Here is a 23,000-nt window from a genome sequence, read left to right on the forward strand (position 1 = left end):
GCTGGGGCCCATCCGGGTACCCACGGCCACCCCCTTTGTCTGTAGGAAGTGGGAGGAATTGAAAGAGAAGTTGTTGAGGGTGAGGACGAGTTCGGCTAAGCGGATGAGGGTGTCGGTGGAGGGGGATTGGTCGGACCTGCAGGATAGGAAGAAGCGGAGGGCTTTGAGGCCATCTGCATGAGGAATACAGGTGTATAGGGACTGGACGTCCATGGTGAAAATAAGGTGTTGGGGGCCAGGGAATTGAAAGTCCTGGAGGAGGTGGAGGGCGTGGGTGGTGTCACGGACGTAGGTAGAGAGTTCCTGGACCAAAGGGGAGAAAATGGAGTCCAGATAGGTGGAGATGAGTTCGGTGGGGCAGGAACAGGCTGAGACAATGGGTTGACTTGGGCAGGCAGGTTTGTGGATTTTGGGAAGGAGATAGAAACGTGCCATGCGGGGTTGGGGAACAATGAGGTTGGAGGCTATGGGTGGGGGGGGTCCCCTGAGGTGATGAGGTCCTGGATGGTGTTGGAGATGATGGTTTGGTGCTCGGGGGTGGGGTCATGATCAAGGGGGCGGTAGGAGGAGGTGTCGATGAGTTGGCGTTTGGCCTCGGCGATGTAGAGGTCAGTGCGCCATACTACCACTGTGCCTCCCTTCCACCACTGCATCACAAAACCAGCCCAGCTCCTCTCCTCCCCCCACTGCATCCCAAAACCAGCCCAGCCTGTCTCCGTTTCCCTAACCTGTTCTTCCTCTCACCCATCCCTTCCTCCCACCTCCATTTCCTACCTACCACCTCATCGCACCTCCTTGACCTGTCCGTCTTCCCTGGACTGACCTATCCCCTCCCTACCTCCCCACCTATACTCTCCTCTCCACCTATCTTCTTTTCTCTCCATCTTCGGTCCGCCTCCCCCTCTCTCCCTATTTATTATTCCAGTTCCCTTTCCCCATCCCCCTATCTGAAGAAGGGTCTAGGCCCGAAATGTCAGCTTTTGTGCTCCTGAGATGCTGCTTGGCCTGCTGTGTTCATCCAGCTCCACACTTTGTTGTCTTGGATTCTCCAGCATCTGCAGTTCCCATTATCACTGCTTTGAGTTTGTACTTTTTTTAAAGAGAAACACTTTTTTAAGCACTTAGATGCTGGATTCAGGGGTTAATGATAGAGATAGGCTCCCTCTTTCATGATGATCTCGAACTTCAAACCAGGGTGAGAAGTACCTTCCTATCAAAGCTATCACATAGCTTTTATACTGCTGGCTTCTGCCAGGCAGTGGTAGGCTGCATCAATGTGTCTCAGATCACTGCGCAGAGAGGCATTTAGCAGATGAGAAAGGAACTGGGTCGGAGGAGAGGGGATTCATCCTCCTCTTAGTGTTAACACAATGAAAGGCTGTTAGCTTCATAAGAAAAGTGAAACTCCCAATGGTGTAGGGTGCGATCAACTACATGCATGTGCTTCTGTAGTTCCATGTCAACAGGGTGCAATAACACACCCACAAAGGCTATCACTCTCCCAAAATACACTTAGTGTGAGATAAGACTGAGAAGTTCACCTTGGCAAAACACTGTTATCATGGTAGCAGTTTTTTTTCTTGTAACAGTCCTTTATATCTTTGGGTTTGCAAGACATGTCACATAATGGCTGCTCCATATTCATGGCCACTTCACCATTCATGGCTCATGGTCCCCTTCTGTCAATCCACGACGCACTGTTAGAGGGCCTTCGAAAGGAAAGCCACAGGGCCAACATCAACGCAGCCCAAGCCAGCAGTCCCCCCAGGCAAAGGTTTTGTTATTTCAATAACTCAGGGAAGGTGTTCATGTTTATGATGGTGTACACTGTTTTGTCCACAACCTTGTCGCTCTAATAGCCCAGCCAGTATTTACAGAGATCCAGATGAGGAGTACGGGAAGAAGACTAGATCTAACAAAAACAGAAATTGCTAGAAAAGCTCAGCAGGTCTGGAGATCTGCGATGAGAAATCAGAGTTAGTGTTTTGGATCCGGTGACCCTTCCTCAGGTTAGATCTACCTCGTATAACAGGAAGGAGCAGGGCAGACTGCATTGTAAGACTTTGCTTGAAGTGAAATGGACTTGCCCACCCAATATAGATTCCCTAATTTCTTAACAGAACTTCCATTTCAGACTCGCAATCTCAAGGTCCTTATGATTATCAGTGAAGGCCAACAGCAGAAACCTTAAGAACATAATCCAACAATACATTAAGAAGACAAAAAAAACCTTTGTGAAATTCTTTGATGATGCCTTGGCTGTGCTAGTGCCTATCAACATTTGTAGAGGTAATGACCATATTCAATAAGAAATAATCTAACCATCTCCTCTTGACATTCAGTGGTGTGACAGTCAATGAATCCACCCCCTATCAACATCCTGGGAGTTAACATTGACCAGAAACTGAACTGGACTCACTACATAAAGTCTGTGGCTGCAACAGCAGGTCAGGAATACGGTGGACAATAACTCACTTCCCGTCCTCCTAAAACCTGCCCACCATCTATAAGGCACAAGTCAGGAGTGTGATGGAATACTCATTGTTTGCCTGGAGAGTGCAGCTCCAGTAACATTCAAGAAGTCTGATGGTATTCATGTCAAAGCAGCCCATTGATTGGCACTACATCCACTCCCTCCACCACCAATGTTCAATAACAACAGTGCGTACTGTTGACAAAATGCACTGCAGAAATTCACCAAAGGTGCTTAGAAAGCACCTTCTAAACACACAACCACTTCCATTGAGAAGGACAAGGGCAGCAGATACATGGGAACAAAAACAAAGTTGGTGGAAAAGCTCAGCAGGTCTGGTAGCATCTGTGGAGGAGAAAACAGAGTTAACATTTCAGATCCGGTGACCCTTCCTCAGAACTGAGGAAGTTCCTCCCAGAACTCAGGTACGTGGGAACACCTCCCAAAAATGAATGTGACTCATGTTGTTAATGGTGTTTCATGAAAATAGGCATGCCAGCACGATCAGGAGCCACACAATTCAGTCGGCCGTGCCTGATAAAAAGCCACAATCATATGTTCATGAAACCTGCAAGTTTTACTGGATCTACTCCCTGCCATTCTATCTTCGAAATACATTGCCATCCCGACAATATCTCTAAGATCAAAGTCTTGGAATTTCCTCCCTAACAGCATATTGGCTCCAGCTACAGTATATGGACTGCAGTGGTTCAAGGTGCCAAATCATGATCACCTTCTCAAGGGTGATTGGAGATGGGCAATTAATGTCATTACAGCCATTGATGTAGTAATCCACATCCCGCAAGTGAATAATGAATAATAATTATGGTGGCACTTAGTTCCCTTCAGCTAACAGCTTTCCCAATGCCTCAGAAACCAAGTCTGTAATTGTTAAGATCTATAAGACATTGAAAATCAGAGGCATGCAATCTCATTAACATATTTAAATTAGAAAAAGTGACTTGTTGGCCCTGTAAAACTCCTCCAGTTAAAATGGCACTTTAGGAGGCATTTTGTTAGCAAATGGGCTTCAGAATTTTAAGCATTTAATTTGCACTACCCTCTGCAAAATGTCCTCACACAATGTTAGTGTGGGGTTAGGATTGCTGCTATAGTCTAGTTGCTGCAGTGGATCTGATTCTGTGAAGAAAGTAACTCTGTCTGCCGGCCCACTATTTCCTTCGGTCAATACAACAGCTTGTGTGGGTGCAGGTGGAGAACAGATGAAAGTTGCACTCAATAAGACCTGTCTATCTAGTTATGTCAGCCTTATGTGACACAATACATACAAATGTCCTGTCTGCAGATGATACTGACATGCATTTGGCCCTCTGCAGACTCAGAACAAGTGAAACCAGTTCCCACAATCATTGCTGAGTAACAGTGACAATATGCAACCATATGATTGTGGCTTTTTACAGCCACCGCCAACCAGATTGTGTGGCTCCTGATCATACTGCCATGCCTATTTTCATAAAACACAATAAACAACATGAATTACGTTCATTTTTAGGAGGCTTTTCACAATCTTGGATGTTGCAATAGACGCTATATAGACACTGAAGTATAATCATTGTTAGAGCATGGAGAAAGATAGCGAATTGGACATTGTAACCAGCAATGAGGCAAATTAAGAAATAATCTGCCTTAGTGAGGTATGTTGCAAAACAAATAATGGCTTAGATAGTGGGAAAACTCTCATTCACTTCTTCACTAGTATCATAGGATCTTTTATGTCCAGCTTAAAGCAGGAAAGCACCAGTACTGTGTTCGTTTCTTTAGGTCTGTTGTCCCTGCTTCCCTTTTGAAACAGGAACCCACACAAATACGGAATGAAATACATATGTTTTTATCTGGAGGTAGATATCTTTAACCAACCTGTTCAGATATGGTGTGACAAATGCTTGGGGCAAGTAGAAACTTGAACCTGGCCCTTCTTGACCCTGGAAGTAGGGAGACGACCGCTACACCACAACAGCCCAATGTTAAAGTAACCATAGTCCCGGTGTTTGATCAAGCTGTTCTCTCATTAGAGAGAGAAAGATGACTGGTGGTGGTTTAACCTGAGGGTCACCATGCCTCAGGCGAGGTGATGAAACCTTTATGGTGGTCTCAGGCAGAACAGAATGTGAATGCATGCTTTGCTTATACAATTATCATGGCCAGAAAATGACATCTATATCATAGAACATAGAACATAGAATATTACAGCACAGTACAGGCCCTTCGGCCCTTGATGTTGTGCCGACCTGTCATACCGATCTCAAACCCATCTAACCTACACTATTCCATGTACATCCATATGCTTATCCAATGACAACTTAAATGTACCTAAAGTTGGTGAATCTACTACCGTTGCAGGCAAAGAGTTCCATTCCCTTACTACTCTCTGAGTAAAGTTTTTTTTTTGCTTTCTTTTTTCTGCATAGTAATTACAATCCAAAAGGAATTACGTAAGACATTTCTGATGCTCTGGCCTACTTTCAGGCTGCTGACAGGAACCCATGTAAGATGACAATTTGATCTCCATGTGCAACAAGATAATTAACTATGTTACACAATCTTGCTGTCTTAAACATTTCAAACATGTAAAACTACTTTTAGGAATGTTGCCAAACAGAATGAGCAAAATGAATCATAAACCTGACGTGTTAATTTAATTTAATGGGTTTGAAAGTTGCTTAAGAGTTATCATTTTACAATGGTAAATTATCTGATGGCATTTCATTGTTGACAATGTTAGTTAAATTACTGCACAATCATTTCATTTTCAAGTAAACAGATATTAACAGAACTCTGTTGATTAATTTACAGGAAACTTGTCTCAATCACTTGACTTAGAGTACACTATACTTTGAGAATATTGCTTTCTCCACACTACCCATTTGTCATTTATTATGTAAAAGACAAATACTGACAAAATATCACTTTTTAAAAACAGATTACCAATTTTTTTTAAAATAAAAAAGTGCTATTTTGATTAATCATTTCCATATGGTACAGTTTATGAAACATAAACTGCTGGTTAAAAGTTATTTGGCAAAAGATTAGTCTTCACTGACGTATTTCATCACAGCTTTATTAACATCATAAATCTCTGCCTAAACTTGGAATTTTGGCATCCAACCCCAGTTTGGCACTACCAATATATTTACTCACAACGAAGTTTTCTACACAACTGAACTTGACTAGTTAACCTGTCATGTACTAAGTCCACAGCATCACAACAAACCACAATGAATTTTTATTCATTGATTAAAACAGCCAACATCCTTCCCAGTGAACATCTGTAAAATCCTTCTCCTGCTAGAGCAGTAAATCTAATGTGACATATACAACTGTGATCTCGGAGAGGTTTTGCTGTATGTTTTCTAAAACATGTCCATAAAACACAAGCCGAACAACAAGTGGATTTTGCCAGTCTATATTTTCAACCATGTATTACACTTCGCAGCATGAGAGTAATTCAAAGTGAACTATTACAAAGCTTTGAAACCTGTAAAAACTACACTGATATAAAAACGTAACTTCAAGCATTTGTTTCAGTGGTCTGGTTTCTGGATTCAGTTACTGATTTTGGTAAGCTGAAAAAAACAGAAAAATCACTAGGACAGCTCATTGATACATCTTTTCTAATTCAACAGGCCTGCTAATACTGTAAATATTATGGCTTCTTTAAAATAATGTAATTCCCTGAATTAGAAAGTGGATTCAGATTATCTACTCAAAAAGTAGCTCTTCCATATAAATATATTAGAGTCTTGGAGATGTACAGCACAGGAACAATCCTTTGGTCCAATTCGTTCATGCTGACCAAAATATCCTAAATGAATCCAGCCCCATATCCCTCTAAATCCTTCCTATTCATATACCCATCCAGATGACTTTTAAATGTTGTAATTGTACCAGCCTCCAACAGTTCTTCTGGCAGCTCATTCCATTCACGCACCACCCTGTGTGTGAAAACGTTGCCCCTTAGGTGTCTTTTAAATCTTTGCCTTCTCACCTTAAAACCAGGCCCTCAAGTTGTGGACTCCCCCACCCGATGGAAAAGACCGTGTCTATTTATCCTATCCACGCCCCTCATGATTTTATAAAATGTCAATAAAGTCACCACTCAGACTCTGACCCTCCAGGGAAAACAGCCTCAGCTTATTCAGCCTCTCCCTGTAGTTCAAACACTCCAACCCTAGCAAATCCTTGTAAATCCTCTCTGAACCTTTTCAAGTTTCATAGCAGGGGCACCAGAATTGCACAGAGTATTTCAATAGTGGCCTCAACAATGCCTTCTAAAGTCGCAACTTGACCTCCCAACTACATCCTCAATGCACTGACAATAAAGGCAAGCACACCACATGGCTTCTTCACTATTCTATCTACGTGTGACTTTACTTTCAAGCAACTATGAGGCCTTACCCTTAAGTGTATAAGTCTGCCCTCATTTCCCTTTTCAAAGTGTAGTATCTCACAATTATTAAAATTAAACTCCATCTGCCACTCCTCGGTCCATTGGCACATATAGGCAACCTTTCAAATTACTGCACACTAGCACATATTATCAACAGAACAGTGCCTTTTCTTTTTGTCCACGGTGAAGGAGGAATATCAAAGGTCTCAGCACTGAGCACTTCGTGTCTTGAAATACATTAAGGTAGGCAAGTTCCCAGGGCCGGATGGGATCTATCCCAGGATTTTATGGGAGGCGAAATAGGAAATACCTGGGGCCTTAAAAGATATCGTTGCATCTTCTTTAGCTTCAGGCAAGGTTGCAGAGGACTGAAGAATGGCCAATGTTGTTCCTTTGTTTAAGAAGGGAAAATTAGATAATCCAGGAAATTTCAGGCCAGCGAGCCTCACGTCAGTGGTGGGGAAGCTTTGGAGAAGATCATGAGAGACAGGATTTATTCACATTTGGAAGCACGTGGGCTGTTAATGATAGGCAGCAGGGGTTTGTGAGTGGAAGTTCACGTCTCAAACTTGATTGAGTTTTTTTTTGAGGAGGTGACAAGAATGATTGATGAGCAAAAGGCAATGGATGTCGTCTACATGGACTTTTGTAACGCATCTGATAAGGTACCTCATCACCATGGGGTACATAAGATACAGTCTCATGGGATCAAGAATGAGCTGACTAGATGGATAGAAAACTGGCTTGGTCACAGATGACAGACAGTAGCGGTGGAAGGGTGCTTTTTAGAATGGAGATCAGTTAACTAGTGGTTTTCCACAGTGATCAGTGTTGGGGCCTTTGATATTTAGAATATATATATAAATGATCTGAAGGAAGATGTTGCTGGTCTGATTAAGTTTGCAGATGACACCAAAACTGGCAGAGTTGCAGATAGTGAGGAGGATTGTAAAAGAATACAGTGGAATACAGATAGATTGCAAATTTGGCCAGAGAAATGGCAGGTGGAGTTTAATGTGGATAAATGCAAGGTGGTGCATTATGTAAGATGAAATTCAGTTGCAAATTATACAATAAACGGCAGAACCCTTAGGAACACTGACATACAGAGGGATCTGGGCATACATGCCCACAGAACGCTGGAAGTGGCAACACTGGTGAATAAGGTGCTCTAGAAGGCAAACACTACTTGCAACACTTGCCTTCATCGGCCAGGACATCAGATATGAAAGTTGGCAAGTTATGTTACAGCTGGAAAAAAACTTTAGTCAGGCCACATTTGGAATATTGTGTGCAGTTCTGGTCGTAACACTACCGAAAGATGTGGACGCTTTGGACAAGGAGCACAGAAGTTTAACCACGATGTTGCCTAGCCTGAAGGGTTTTATTATGAGGTGAGGTTGGACAAAACTCCGTTTGTTTTCACACGAAAGATGGAGGTTGATGGCCGATCTGTAACGCGTCGACAAAATGATGAGAAGCACAGATAAGATGGATACTCAGAGGCTTTCTCCCAGGGTGGAAAGTTCAATTATAAGAGGGCACAAGTTCAAGGTGAAGGGAGGAAAGTTCAGGAGAGAAGTGCAAGGAAAATATTTTACACAAAGGGTGATATGTGTCTGGAATTCACCGTCAATGGGGGCAGTGGAAGCAGGCACGTTAGCACCATTTAACATGCACCTTGATAGACACATAAATGAGAGGCGAACAGAGGAATAGAAACTGCATGTGGGCAATAAGTAGTGGGTCTAAATAAGGATAAGAATTGGCAAAGCTTGGTGGGCCAAAGGGCCTGTTCCTGTGCTGTATTGTATAATTGTGTTGTACTGTATTGTAAGAAGGTGATTGATGCCCTATTTCTAAAACCACCAGTAATACCTTGATGCAACTAATCTCCTTGCCAGATAATTTGAGAGATCCAGTCAGAGTAATTTTCAGATATGGTGTCATATCCAAAGCAGAGTACAGTCTAATAATGAACTATTTAGTTTTTAGAACAATCTGATAGATTTATGGTCACTCTTACTGATACTAGTTTTATACCTCCTAGATTATATTTCCAAGATACTTAATTTGAACTGTCAAATTGGCATTGTCGGATTTTAACTCAGCAACGCAAAAACGGCAATAGGCTACTCAGCCCTTGAGTAAATGCTATCATTTAATGGGCTGGATGGCCGAGGGTAGGTTCCCCACACCCCGTGTAATTGTCCAGGGTGAGTCCGCCTCGATTCCACCAGCTTGCCCAGTTCAATATTTTGGATGATAGCCTGTTTATCAGTTTGAAATGGGAACTCCATCCATGAGGAAGTCCTACCTCATTGGACTATTAGTCAGTTGCAAGCTGTCAGTTCTGCCCCACGTTAGGTTTGGTGGCCACTGCTGGTACTGCAGGAGGCCAGAGAGGTTGAAGAATATCAACAATCCCAAACCAAGGCCAGCCAGGAAGTTGACTGCAACCATGTCAGCAAGACCAGTCATATAGATGGAATACACATTGGAGAGACAGGAGGTGGGGAGGAGTAACTGTGGAAGGTTGGTCCTATTGGCATGGGAGAGAGACTAGCCCTTAACTCCCACCCACTCCAACATGTGCACTGTCTTTTTCACTGCCTGGCAGCCCACAAGGTAAACAAGGTTGGACTACATGTTAGGCAGAGGTCTCTCTCTTGACACCTTTTATTTCACAAGCAAAGGCGGGACGAGCCTTTGGCATTTATTGCCTGCTGAAAGGCCATGAGCTGGTGGATCACCAACACCACTTGTGTCACCTGTCAAACCGTGGTTTAGGCAGAATGACAGACCAATGACATGCACACCACCACCTGCATGATGCCCTCTAAGTTACAGGTCCATCATCTATTATCCCACCAGAAAGTGGTTTACAAATCCCTTGAGATCATGGATGATTTCAGTCATAATTCCAACCACCTACCCGAGCTTCACATCTCCGAATACTAATGGCCAACAAAAATCTCAGAACAATCAGGGATTTATAATTACTTACTGAACAAAAATCCATGCTTTTCTTCAAGAGTTAAGAGTCCCACACATCTCCCACCCTTTACACGGAGACGTGTTTATTAATTTCAGTCTTGGCGAGTCATCTCTATTTGAAGTTTATCATTCCTTGGTTGTGGAATTCTCATTCAGTGGAAAAATGTCCTCTCTATCTATTCCATCAATTCCTTCCAAATTTCTAATCTGTCACTGTTTTATGATTATTAGTCCACACTTCAATTCCAAAGACACATCACCAGTGTACAGCAATCCTCTTCCTTCTCTGATTTGTGAGGTAAAAACCAATATTTTAATAATGATATCTACACCAAGACAAAGACATCATGTATAGGACAAAGCTGTGTTTTATTTGTGTGTAAAAGGAAGTTTAAATCTCTGTAAGAGGATGCTGCTTAAAGTAAAATCTGAAAAGAACTTTTGGAATTGTAGCAACTACAGAATGGAAAGTTTGATGAGTTCTGGAAAGAGCGTGCATCCAGCTGGTGTGCTATTAAAAGGGAAGCACGTAATTATTCCCGGAGCTGTTTTTGTTCTTAAACTTTTCTCTCACCAATTAATTCAACATGTAAGTAACTAATGAAATTATTTTTGCTTTTGTGAATTTCAAACCTAACATTCGAGAACATAAAGAATAGGAGCAGGGCTTGAACATACCGTGAATCAATAACATCACGGCAAAACTTCATAATCTTTGACTGCCTTGTAAGTTGAGAATGTTTCTAGTTTTGATTGTATGCAATAAACTCAACCTCCACAGCTCTCTGAGTAAACAAAAAATTCCATTTCCAAGGGTTCACCATCTACTGGGATGTACTTTCCTTCTAGGGTCAGGAAACAGATGGCAGCATCATTTCAGAGAGCAGGTGGAGAGGAGGTGGTGGACATTTGCCATCTACTGTTATTTCAGAGGAGGGCTTCACATTGGCTGGAGGCTAGCTGGCCAATCAGAGGCTGCTGGTATAGGAACAGAAGCAGAATCGTAGTAGTAGGGCCCTCATCTGAAAACATTACAGCAATGTTACTGTGGCTGCTGTTTGCAGGAGAAAATGAACCACTGGAGATTGAGGAAGATAGGCAGAGACCTCATCCCTTCAACACGGCACAGTAGCTCAGTGGTTAGCACTGCTGCCTCACAGCGCCAGTGACCTGGGTTTGAATCCACCCTCGAGCGATTGTCGGCGTGGAGTTTGCACATCCCACCCACCCCCACCCCTCGTCTGCATGGGTTTCCTCCGGGTGCTCCGGTTTCCTCCCACCGTTCAAAGATGTGTAGGATAGGTGGCCATGCTAAAAAAAATTGCCCGTATTGTTCAGGGATTTGTGTATTGGGTAAGTTTTGGGGGTTTGGGTCTGGGTGGAATGCTTCAAGGGTCGGTGTGGACTTGTTGGGCCAAAGGGCCTGTTTCCACATTGTAGGGATTCTATGATCATCATCTACGCTGATTATCTCAATCCAACATTGATGTCCTTCTAAGACTGCTCAGGGAGCAGAGAGATGTCCACTTTCTAGAGGATGAAAAGAATAGGCCACTCTTCCAAATACCCAGAGGGCAGTGAGAACCTGGGACTCACTATCTGTAAGAGTGATGGAGGCAGAAACTCTCAGAACATTTAAGAAGTACTTTGATGAGCACTTGCAATGCCAATGTATTCAAGGCTATGGGCAAAGTGCTGGAAAATGTGATTAGAATAGATAAGTGATTGCTTTTTGACCAGCACAGACTCAATGGGTCAAAGGGCCTTTTTAGGTGCTGCAGAACTTGATATGGCTCTGGGACACATTGCTGGGAAGGTGGAGAAGCAGATACCATAGCGACATTTAAGAGGCATTTAGATAAACAGATGAACAGGCATGGAATAGAGTGATACGGACCACGTGTGGGCAGATGTGCCTGATCATGTACTGTGTTATTCTGCGCTTTACGTTTCTAAGCTGCTACGACTGCATTGGTTGAGACCATCAACAGCAAAAATGTGGTCAATTGGAACTGAGTCCAGCTTGGGAAGGGTTCACGAATCTTCTTCACTCTGGGAAGGTTGCCAGGCCTTCAAAACGGGCCTCTGGATATTCAACCTCTAGCCAGGGCTTCTGCTCAGCAATCTAATGATGCCCACTGCATCTGACAATGTGAGGAATGTGTGTCCAGGGCACTTATTGACACCTCAGAATGGCGCATGCCCTAGTTATATAATCATCTAGCCAACATATCTCTTGCAGGAATAATGGCTAACAATGCAAGAGAGAGAGAGAGAGAGACCTGACAAGAGGAGCGTTTATCCATATCCAGATTATGACTGCCATGGAGATCACAAGTATGGCCTTGCAGTGCTAGACAGAAAAGGAGAGATTAACTATCCCAGTGAAGAGGACAAAATGTTTTTGCTATGTGTCAAGGAAGGGGATACCAGGCACTCATCCCCTTCTGACAATGAAGGACAACTGCATAAGGAAGCTTCAGCACCACAGATACTTCTGCAGTCTAAGGTTGGTTCTCAAGATATCTTCCTGTTTCTCCCACAGATTCTAATATGGAGAGCAGCCACTGTAGTATTGCAACAAGGTCAGGAGGTGGACTTCACAGAATATCAGTTCTCCGATAGGGGTTGTTAATCTGGTACAAATAGGGAGACCTGGCTAACAGAAAAATAGGAATGGTAGACATCCTGTTCACTCTGACAGCTGGCTCAGATGGAGCTGGATCAGTGTCAAGGGTTCTCCATGTGTAAAGAAAGGGTTATTTGATGATGGGATACCAGAGTTATTTCAGTGGCGATTAGAGAAAAGCGAGACTAGTCAAGACTAGGGGCACATTTTTAAGGCGAGAGAAGAGGTATTTTAAAAAGACATGGGGGCAAGGTTTTTACACAGAGGGTGGTTTGTGTGTGGAACGAACCTCCCAAGAAAATGGTGGATGTGGGCACAATTACAATGTTTAAAAGACATTTGGATAAGTAATGAATAGGAAAGGTTTGCAGGAATATGTGGGAAGGAGCAGGTAGGTGGGGATGGTTTAGTTTGGGGTTATGTTCAGAATGGGCTGGTTGAACTGATGGGTCTGTTTCCATGCTGTATGACTGCACGGCCACTGGAGTGAAGGCAATTGCACAGCCACGCTAAGGACATATCCTGGACCGAGGTACTCTAGGTCAGCTCATAGCAAAAGCCCAAAACAAAGTCAAGCCTTGGCGGAACAGTTAACATTTTCTCCAGGATTCAGGCTGGCAAGACATTTTAGTTGCAGCTGGTATGCAGACTCAAGACAGCCAAAGTGTCCACAAAGATTGAATAATAGACTGATATCCAAGAGACTGCACACCCTGGAAAGTTCGATTACGCTGGTTTGGAACAATTAAGTTGCTTAGCAACATCCAAATCAGAACCAATAAAACAAATATCTGGTTAAATAGTCACCAGGTTCTAATGGAGGTTGGTACTGGTGCAGCTGTTTCAGTGATCACAGAAGCAATCTTTAACAAAACATGCTCTGGGCTCCAACCCTTTCATTTATGCAAGACCTTGGAAAGACTGAGAACCTATAGTAGGGACCCTTTAAGATTAAGGGTACAACTTTGAATCCAGTCTCTCATGAGAAGCAGGTGGTTCAGTTACCACTGATTCTAGTAAAAGGCTCTGGCCCGAGCTTGATGGGCGAAATGGGTCAAGAAAAGTTCACCTTGGTTGGCTCAATATTTTTCAATTACAAAATGGCTGCCTGTGTGAAGTCTTAATAAATGCCAGAAAGATTTTTCAGGAAGGCCTTGGGGCAATCCAAGGAGCCAAGGCCAAACTGCATGTTGACCAGGAAACAATTCCACGATTCTGCAATGCCCAATCAGTGCCATTTGCCTTATAGGAAAAAGCAGAGGCAGAAATCAGGCGGCTGGGAAGCAGAGGAGTCATTAAACTGTTAAAGTTTGCAGAATGGGCAGCACCAGTTGTACCAATTGTGAAGCCAGATGGGTTGGTTCACCTTTGTGAGGATTTCAAACAAATGGTAACCCATTTTACACAGCTTGATAACACCTAATCTCTCATAGAGGATTCATACACAAAACTGGCAGGTGGGCTGTCATTCACGAAGCTGGACATGAACCTTGTGTACTTGCAATTGCTGTTTGAGGAGGTATCCCAGAATTATGCTTTAATTAATACCCCCAAGGATGTGTACCAATATATGAGACTGCCATTTGGGGTACCATCAGCCTGTGCGATTTTTCAGCATACAATGGAGAACATTTTACAAGGTCTTATCTCAGGTAGCTATCTATCTAGATGATGACTTAATAACAGGAAAGACCAATATGGAGCACTTAGACAACTTGGACATAGTTCTTAAACATTTTTCCCAGACAGACGTATGCCTTAGAAGGAAAAGAAATGTGTGTTCCAGACATCCTAAGTGATCTACTTGGGCTGCAGAGTCAACAAGACTGGGTTTGAACCGGTGAAAGATAAGTTGAGGGCAGTCAAAGGCGCCCTAGCTCCCACATCTGTACCAGAGCTTCGGTCTTTCCTTGAGTAGGTGAATTATTATTGAAAGTTCATACATAACCTGGCCTCCAACATGGCACCTTTACATCAACTCTTAAGCAAGGGTCAGCCTTGGAAATGGTGGTGTAACCAAGCCATAGCTTTCAGGGACGTGAAGAAACAGTTAGCATCTCCTAAGGTGTGGGCACTTTATGATCCCAAGCAAGATTGTATCATATTGACATGTAATGCCTCCCTGTAAGGCATCAGGGTAGCATTAACTCATAGGTGACCCAATGGCGAGGAACACCCAATAGCATATGTGTCCCTGACTTTGGCTAATGCAGAGAGTAACTACAGGGAGATAGTGGAGAAAAGTTTGGCACTCTTATTTGGAGTCAGGAAGCTACACTAATACCTTTTATGGATTTAAATTTGCAATAATAACGGACCACAAACCCCTGCTAGGTTTACTTAAAGAGGAGAAGGCAATGCCACTAATAGCTTCAGGCCGAATTTAACAGTGGGCCCTAATACTAAATGTGTACATTTACAAATCGGCACACTGTCCAGGAGGCCAAATACGAAAGCAGATACATTGAGCTACCATCCTTTGGCAGATTTGGAAGAACGTGGCCTGGTGCTAAAACACCTCAGGGAGGAGCTACCAAAGAAAACACAAACTGACCTCAATCCTTGGACTCAGAGGGAGAGGGATGTAATTGTAACAAGGTCAGCCAGGTGGGACTTCATAGAATATGCATTCCCTGATAGGACCACATAAGCAGCCCCAATCCAATGGTGTCAGGGCAGAGGGTTGATTGGTAAAACAGGGAAAACTATGAACAGTTGGATATCATTTATTAATGGTAACGGTGAATCTATTCCAATGTACATGTTCAATGCAAGGGTTCATAGCAGAAGGTGAGTTCCAGACCATAAACTTCTCCTGGGTTAGAAGGGCTCAGCACAAACAATCCCTGACAATGGCAGCATCTGGATGAAATCTTTAAATCCCTTGCTGAGCCTGGTCCTTCTGTAGACAGATGGACCAATTTGTTTTCAGTATTTTCACCATCCTCCTCTTCCTCTACTTTCATCTTTTCTAGTCATACCATTAAAAGTCTGATGCCTCTGACACATTAATAATTAGAGTTGAACATGCTGAAAAATGACTCATTTATCTAACTGTTTTCTGATAGCTAATCTTCCAGCGGGCTGCAGTGCTGCCAAGCCTAAACTGCTGTTGACCATCTGAATTGGCACCATCTCTTGAAAGATGGATCATTGTCTCCTTGTCTCCAATAGAAGGCAGCAAAGTGGTAGACTGAGATTCAATCCCGCTGAGACGCCTGGAAATGGTTACAGTGAGGTGGAAACTGGCCCTTTGGGCACAATCTAGGTTGACGCTTCAGTTGGAGTTGCAGATGTGTCATCAGTCAGTTGCGATTTTAAACCTGGGCTTTGTCTGCTCCTGTGTTTGTTGAGATGGGTATTGAAGATTTTCTGTCATCATTTAAAGAAGTGGAGTGGTCGCCCAGTTGAAGATAAACAATAGATGCCAGTGGTACCCACATCGCAAGAAAAGAAATTGTTCTTATGATTTGACATGTTAGTCATATTTTAGGACTTGAGTTTGGAGGCTTGTGCTTAACTGTATTTTTTTAAAGAAGAAGCCAAAACCACATGGATAACTGTGGGTCTTTTCCTCTGGAAGACTTGTTGATCCTGAGTTTCCTGAACAAGTTGTATTCTACCAAGATTCTGGAGATAGAGCTGCCACATGTCTACACATGTTGGAACACATTAGAATGACAACCAACTGAACAACTCAATCCTTATCACTTTTGCTTCAAGAATGAAAACTTATTGGAGAAAGACGTTTTTCCCACCAAAGGTGAATCTCTGCAGGGAGAAATCTTTACGTCCCTTCAGTATGTGGGTGAATGAGCAAGCGAGGCAGGTTTGGTTATTTGGAGGGGGTAAACATTTATATTTTCATAATACAAATGAAGTGTGTTAACCAGTTTGGAGTCATCATTGAATAAGCTTTGCTCTGTAGTACATTAATAACATTATACCTTATAAAGAAATCTGATTGATATGTCTTTTCATTTTTAGTCTAATGTACAGAAAGCGTATGATTGGCCTTAATATGGAGAAATTCCATTTGTTTTCCTTATTATATACTGTTCTAGTGTACAAGCTTTCTATGAATCATACATGAGGGTCTCTGCACTGAAGCTTCTCTCCATTTGGATAACAAGTGGTCTTTTTATTCTTCTAACCAAAATGGATTACCTTACACTTATCTATATTAAACTCCAACTGCTAAAATTTGGCCCATTCACCTAACATATCCATATCCATTTGTAAATTTCTTATTTCTTTACTGCTTACTTTCCCATCTATTACAGTGTCATTGGCAAATTTAGCTATAGTACCTTCTGTCCTTGGAACCAAGTCATTAACATAGATTGTAAATAGTTGGGGCCTGAGAGCCAAACCCTGTGGCACCCCACTAGGTCTATCTTGCCAACTAGAAAAGGCTTCTACTGGTTAGCCAATAGTCCATCCAAGCTAACATATTACCCCTAGCTCCATGTGATCTTAAGTTGTGTAGTAATCTTTGGTGCACCGCTTTATCAAATGCCTTCTGGAAGCCCAGATACACTACACTTAAAGGATTCCCAATATCCACTGTTTGTTACACCTTCAAAGAACTCTAGTGAATTAGTCAAATATAACTTTCTCTTCATAAAACCATGCTGATGAACTGCAGATTTACTTTCCAAATTTTCTATTAATTGCTAAGAAATGGATTTTAACAATTTCCCAATGGAAGATGTTAAACTAACAAGTTTATAGTTTCCTACTTTCTGCCTGCATTCATTTTTGAATCAGGGTGTTACATTAGCATTTTTTCTAATCTACGGGAACCTTTCACACATCCAAGGAACTTTGGAATATTATAAGAAGTGGATACACTGTCTCCACTGTCATTTCCTTCAGGACCCTAGTATGTAGGCCATCAGGCCTGGGATTTTATCTGCCTTCAATCTGAGTAGTTTGCTCCATAGGTTTTCCCCAGTGATGAGATTGTTCCAAGTTCCTCTCCTTCTATAACTTCTATATTCCCTGTTATTATTAGGATGGCACTAGTTTCCTCCACCATGAAAACAACTAAAATATTGATTAAGTGACTCTGCTGTAGGGAGAATACATTATTAATCGGTGCAGTAACTGAATGCAGTATCGAAATCTGGGTTTAAATTAATTGAGAGAAATAAAAGGCAATTAGTCTTTCACTGATACTCTCCTTACCTAGCCAAGATGCATTACCATCGTCACACGTTTAGCTGTGTCTTAGAGAACTCCAATACTTCTTACAATTAAATAGATTAATGCATGTTTTTGTCAATTACTCAGAATTTTTATCAGTAACTCTAATCCACTAATGGTTCAGTAGATGAGTACATCAAACATATTAATCAAGTCCTACAGAGTAGGAATGTCCTGCATTTCATCTACGGTCAAACAAAAAAGTGATATTGTTAAATTAGCTGCATAGTCCCCAGTTTAAGGAGAAGAAAATAAGAGATGATTTAAGCTTTGTATCCAACAATGCCTGCTGAAAATACACACATGGTGAGCACAGGATCAGATTCACCTATGATCCCTTCCACATGATTAAGCACCCAGCTGACATTCAGTGTCCAGGCTCCCTATCCCCAATGTTGTTGAGGAACCTGCATCAATGGAATCATTCCCCAACACAAGTGACTTCATCAGGAGAGACATTTTCAAAAATAAAAGTGGATTCAAAGCTGATTTTTATGGCATAGTATACAGCATGGAAACAGACACTTTGATCCAACTAGTCCACACTGACCCCTGCTAGAGAACATAGAAAAACACGACATGGTGATTTTTGAGAGCACAAAAGTTCTAGAAATTGTGCACTGGTCACAGTGCACAAGGTTCAGAATTCCCATAACCTAGTCTACATCGTAAAATGCACAATCGTAAAAAAAAAACTCTGAATCAGCTTTGAGCATGACCACAAGTGCGCACACACATACACACAGTCAGTAAATGAAAAATATCTTACTGTCTGAATTGAATAGATGCACTGATAACAATGCTGCAGGGTGAATGAAGATCACATATAAATGTCGATCTGTTTGCGATTGTTTGGTAGATCAAAACTGAAAGACAAAATTGAAAAAAAATTTGAAAATTACACATCAAAATAGATATATTTGATAATATTTTTAAAAAGATCAAAAACCAAAGCAGCTACCTGCAAACAGCTCATAAAAATAACTTGATTCAGATATAGTGGGAACTGCCGGATAGTGGCAATTCCTGGAGAATCTGAGATAACAAGGCGAAGAGCTACATGAACACAGCAGGCCAAGCAGTATCAGAGGGGCAGGAAACCTGACGTGTTGGGTTCAGAAAAAGTTGAAGAAGGGTCCAGACCCGAAACGTCAGCCTTCCTGCTCCTCTTACACTGCTTGGCCTGCTGTATTCTTCTAGCTCTACACCTTGTTATCTCACAAAAACTTTATGTCTTGCCACCAGATGGCAGCAACACACATTTTCAATATGAAATACTGGATAGAAATAAATGTACATTTCAGTGGCTATAAATTATAGACAGAGTATGTTGCAGAGATGTTACAAAAGCAGAATTTATGCTAATAAGTGGAATTAGTGGAAAATGATCTTCTTGCAGTCAAATTCAAAGTAGAATGCAAATAATATGGAGCATTTTTTTACTGTGCTGAAATAAACAGATTAAAGAGAAGACAAAAAAGAAATCTCTTTACAAAACTGGTGGAACTTGTCAGTTTAATTGAAACACCTACAGTTTTTTTTAAATGCAGCAAAACCGACTGGTCACATCCCTGTCTTTTACTTTAAAAAAATCTATTTGATCACACTTCTATGTAAATAGTGTAAACAGACAACAGAATTTTACTTCTGAAAACTACAAATCACTGCAACTCGGTAACACTGAAGTTCATTAACAGTTATACAGCGATAATGAGTCCAACTAGGATTGTTTAACAGTTATACGATGGTAAAAGTCCAACTAGTGTATGAAACCACCAAAGCCTGGAGAAGCTCAGTCATTTTTCATTAAGACATCAGTAAACAAATTGCTTGCAAACAAACAGAAGGATGCTCAAGCTGAAAAACTGTATTCACCTGTAAAGCCCAAGCTAAAGTTTTCACTGGCAAGTTAATATCTACGCAAAGATGGAGTGACAGCAAGAGAAATGATAACAAGGGTGTCAGATATAAATATTCCAGGATTACTCAATTATATCATTATGTCTTTGTGCATACGGTCCTTCTGTCACATTCCTGCCCCTCCCCCATCTCAAACACAACCTCACCAGGGCCTGCTGTATTGCAGGAATTGTTTAATCTTCCTTGAAGGTAACAAAAGACAAAAATCCTTGGTTTTTACTTTGATAATTTACATACTGTATTCTGTAAGAGCTGAAGATCTTGCAAAGTTAGTTTATATTGGATGAAAAGCTCCTGTTTGCAATGTATCGGGAAAAGAAAACTGATCAGAATTATGAAATGACATGAACCAGACAAATGTGAATGTTTCTACAAACCATGAAATATCACTTATCAAAGCACACAAAATGTAGGCAAATTTTTGCTTTCTTGTGAAGAAAACATGCTGAATATAAAATAATCTCATTATTACAGTCAACCAGTAATGATGAACTTTTTAAAACAGATAATTGTATAAAGCAACACATTTTACAGTTTTGATGTAATCACATACACTTCTAAGAAATAATTTATTAATACAAATAATATGTATTTGAAAGTAAAGGTTTGAACAAACATAGTATTGAAGGAGCCTGATGTTACAGAACATTATTCATTATATCAAGTACCAAGGGATTTCAATTAAGAGTTTTAGCTGGAGCCAGATCTCAGCTGTGGAGTTACACGTATTACTAACTGTAGCGGGGTGCTGAATGGTTGGGGCTACAGGAGCTGAATGAGAACTTATCACCATGGTGCTCATGCACTTGAACTAATCGTATCATTAGGAATCGGCCAGACTTTGAAGGTCTCACCCACTGAGATGCACGTGGCATTCAGTTCATCATTTGAAGATTCAGTAATATGAAAAGAGAAAAAGTAATAATCTCACAAATACAATTTTTGTTGCCCTACATTCCACCTGCACACTGTACATCAATCACGTTTTTTATAAATAGTACTCTGTTTTGAAATAATTTTTTTAAAAACTTAATAACATTTTTTAAACTTAAACTCATCAGAACTAGTCATTCAATGGCAGCAGCTAAAATTGTTGCATGATAAATTTTTGTTTACATCACAGCTATAGTACCAAATTTTCTTATGAGTGAAAAGGCCAACCTGTCCATTTCTAAGAATACAAGTGCTTTTTCTCCTCGACTCAAATAGTGGGTTTTGTTCGAGCCAGCCTCAGCAACTCTCATTGAGTTCAAAAGAAGTAACTGAAATTCATGGTTAATTGGTTATGATGAAAGGAGAAGAAATAACTACGTTAAATCAGACCTAGGTTTCTCAAAGTTTAGACAACAATATTGTATAACTCATAAGTTTAAGCGAATACAGCACAATTAATTCACTACATATTCAGCATTTGAATCCTAGAAAGTAGGTGGTGTGCTTTTATACTTCTTCCTGGTAAGCCATTTCACTAACCTATCTTCATAACTGAAATTTCTCATTTCTGGAACCATTCTTGTTAATCACTTCCTCCACTGCATGCATTCACATCTTTGCTATAGTGTGGCACCTACAATTGTACACAATACTCCAGGAGATTCTAGCAGTGTATTCTACAATGATAATGAAAGGGTGGTAGCTGGAGCACTAAGTTTTACATTGGCAGCCGACATCAAATGAGAACCGCCCATCGTTTTGTTTCCTTATGCATTCATGGGGAAGAGGGCAACACTGACAAATAATGCCATCTCTGGTAAGTAAGAGGCAGTTGGCTGCTGTATTCAAACGTTACTGTCTGTGCCCTAAAACTGCTGAGTTCCAGAACTTTGATTCAGCAGCGGTGAAGGAAATGGTAAGTTCAGATACGGAGTAAAAAAAGAGGTCTTGCTAAATCCATACAAGGTACTAGTCGGACCAGAAACAAAAATTCGAAATTGCTGTAGAAAATCAGCAGTCTAGCAGCATCTGTGGAGAGAAAGCAAAGTTAGCATTCAAGATCCGGTGATCTTTCTTTAGAGCAGATAGCAGCTAAGAAATGGTACATATACACATGACAGAGGATGAGATTGGGAATAAAAACTGTTTTTTTCAATCAACTTGTTCAGAGATGTTATTCCATACTTCTGGAGCAGGTGGGACTTGACACTGGGCCTCTTGGTCCAGGGATAAGTACACTAACATTGCACCACACAAGGGGCCAATTATAAAGTGTACAGTACCCGGTCTTCTCAAGTGGTCTCCCATCCAAATACTAACCAGGCCTGTGTCTGTTCAGTTTCTGAGATCAGGTGTTTTCAGGCTAGTATCTGGTGGGTGAACGAGGAACCCACAGAGAGAGAGAGGAAGAGAGAGAGAGAGAGAGAGAGAAAGAGAGACAGCTGGAAGACTGTGAGCAATTTTGGAGCCCTTATCAAAGAAAAGATATTAAGGCAATGGATGCAGTACAGAGAAGGTTCATGAAATTGATTGTAGGTGTGAACACATATTCTTACGCGGAGAACAGTCGAGTTTAAAAGAACAAGAGGTGACCAGATTGATACATCTAGGATTTTCAGGGGGCTTAATAAGAAAGATACGAAGAGTCTGGTTCCTCCTGCAGGGAAAGCTAAGACAGAGGGCATAATCTCAGAGTGAGGGGGTCACCCATTCAAGGCAGAGATGAGGAATTTGTTCTCTCGGAGGAGAGCAAATCTGTGGAATTCTTAAAGCGGAGGCATGTCATGGCTGGGTCATTCAGTATATTTAAGGCTGAGGTACACATGTTTTTAAAATCAGCAAGGGAATCAAGAGTTCTTGGGAATTGTAGGAAAGCAAAGTTATGGATTATCAGGTCAGCTATGAATTCACCGAACAGCAGAATGGAGATGATGGACTAAATGGCTGACTACTGTCCTTATATGTTCAGGTCTAATAGTGTCTTGTGAGGGGAATTTGAAGGTGGTAGTGTTATCATGCTGCCCTTGTCTTCTTAGGTGGCAGAGGTCATGGGATTGAAAGTTGTTTTTTGATAAAGAAACTTTAGCAAGTTGCAAGTATTGGGTGATTTTTATATCATATATGCAGCAAACATGGTGTGCTCAGCAGCAAAGTGGATAATTATTTAAATGTAATAAATAGGGTCTCGATGATGCAGATTGACTTGTTTTGGTATTGTGGTTGCAAGGAGGTGGTGCAGCTAGACTCTTACAAGCAAAAAGGGAGGATTCCATCATATGCTCAACTTTGACCTTGCAGATGGTCGGCAGGTTTTGGGAGACAGGTGATGACTCACTTGTCACTGAATACCTAGCAAATATTGATGAAGCTGATCCAGTATAATTTCTGGTCAATGATGAATGTTGATGTTTGAGAATTAAGTGGCAGTAATA

The 23,000-nt window shown here is 41.4% G+C and overlaps 1 protein-coding gene across 5 annotated transcripts in view; it reads right to left on the bottom strand.

The window, feature by feature from the left end:
• LOC125449638 (tumor necrosis factor alpha-induced protein 8) overlaps nt 1-23,000 on the bottom strand; it is a 140,058-nt gene that overhangs the window by 38,166 nt on the left and 78,892 nt on the right. For 3 of the 5 annotated variants that reach the window (XM_048525500.2, XM_048525501.2, XM_048525508.2), the window contains one exon: nt 18,485-18,581. In XM_048525500.2, coding sequence (XP_048381457.1) covers nt 18,485 — 1 coding nt within the window. In that variant the 5' untranslated portion in view covers nt 18,486-18,581. Of the gene's footprint in view, nt 1-6,379; nt 6,401-6,479; nt 6,505-18,484; nt 18,582-23,000 lie in introns of those variants that run through there. The other 2 variants (XM_059644678.1, XM_059644677.1) reach the window with 2 other exon arrangements.

Source organism: Stegostoma tigrinum, chromosome 3 (genome assembly GCF_030684315.1).
Source record: "Stegostoma tigrinum isolate sSteTig4 chromosome 3, sSteTig4.hap1, whole genome shotgun sequence".
NCBI classification, from domain to species: domain Eukaryota; kingdom Metazoa; phylum Chordata; class Chondrichthyes; order Orectolobiformes; family Stegostomatidae; genus Stegostoma; species Stegostoma tigrinum.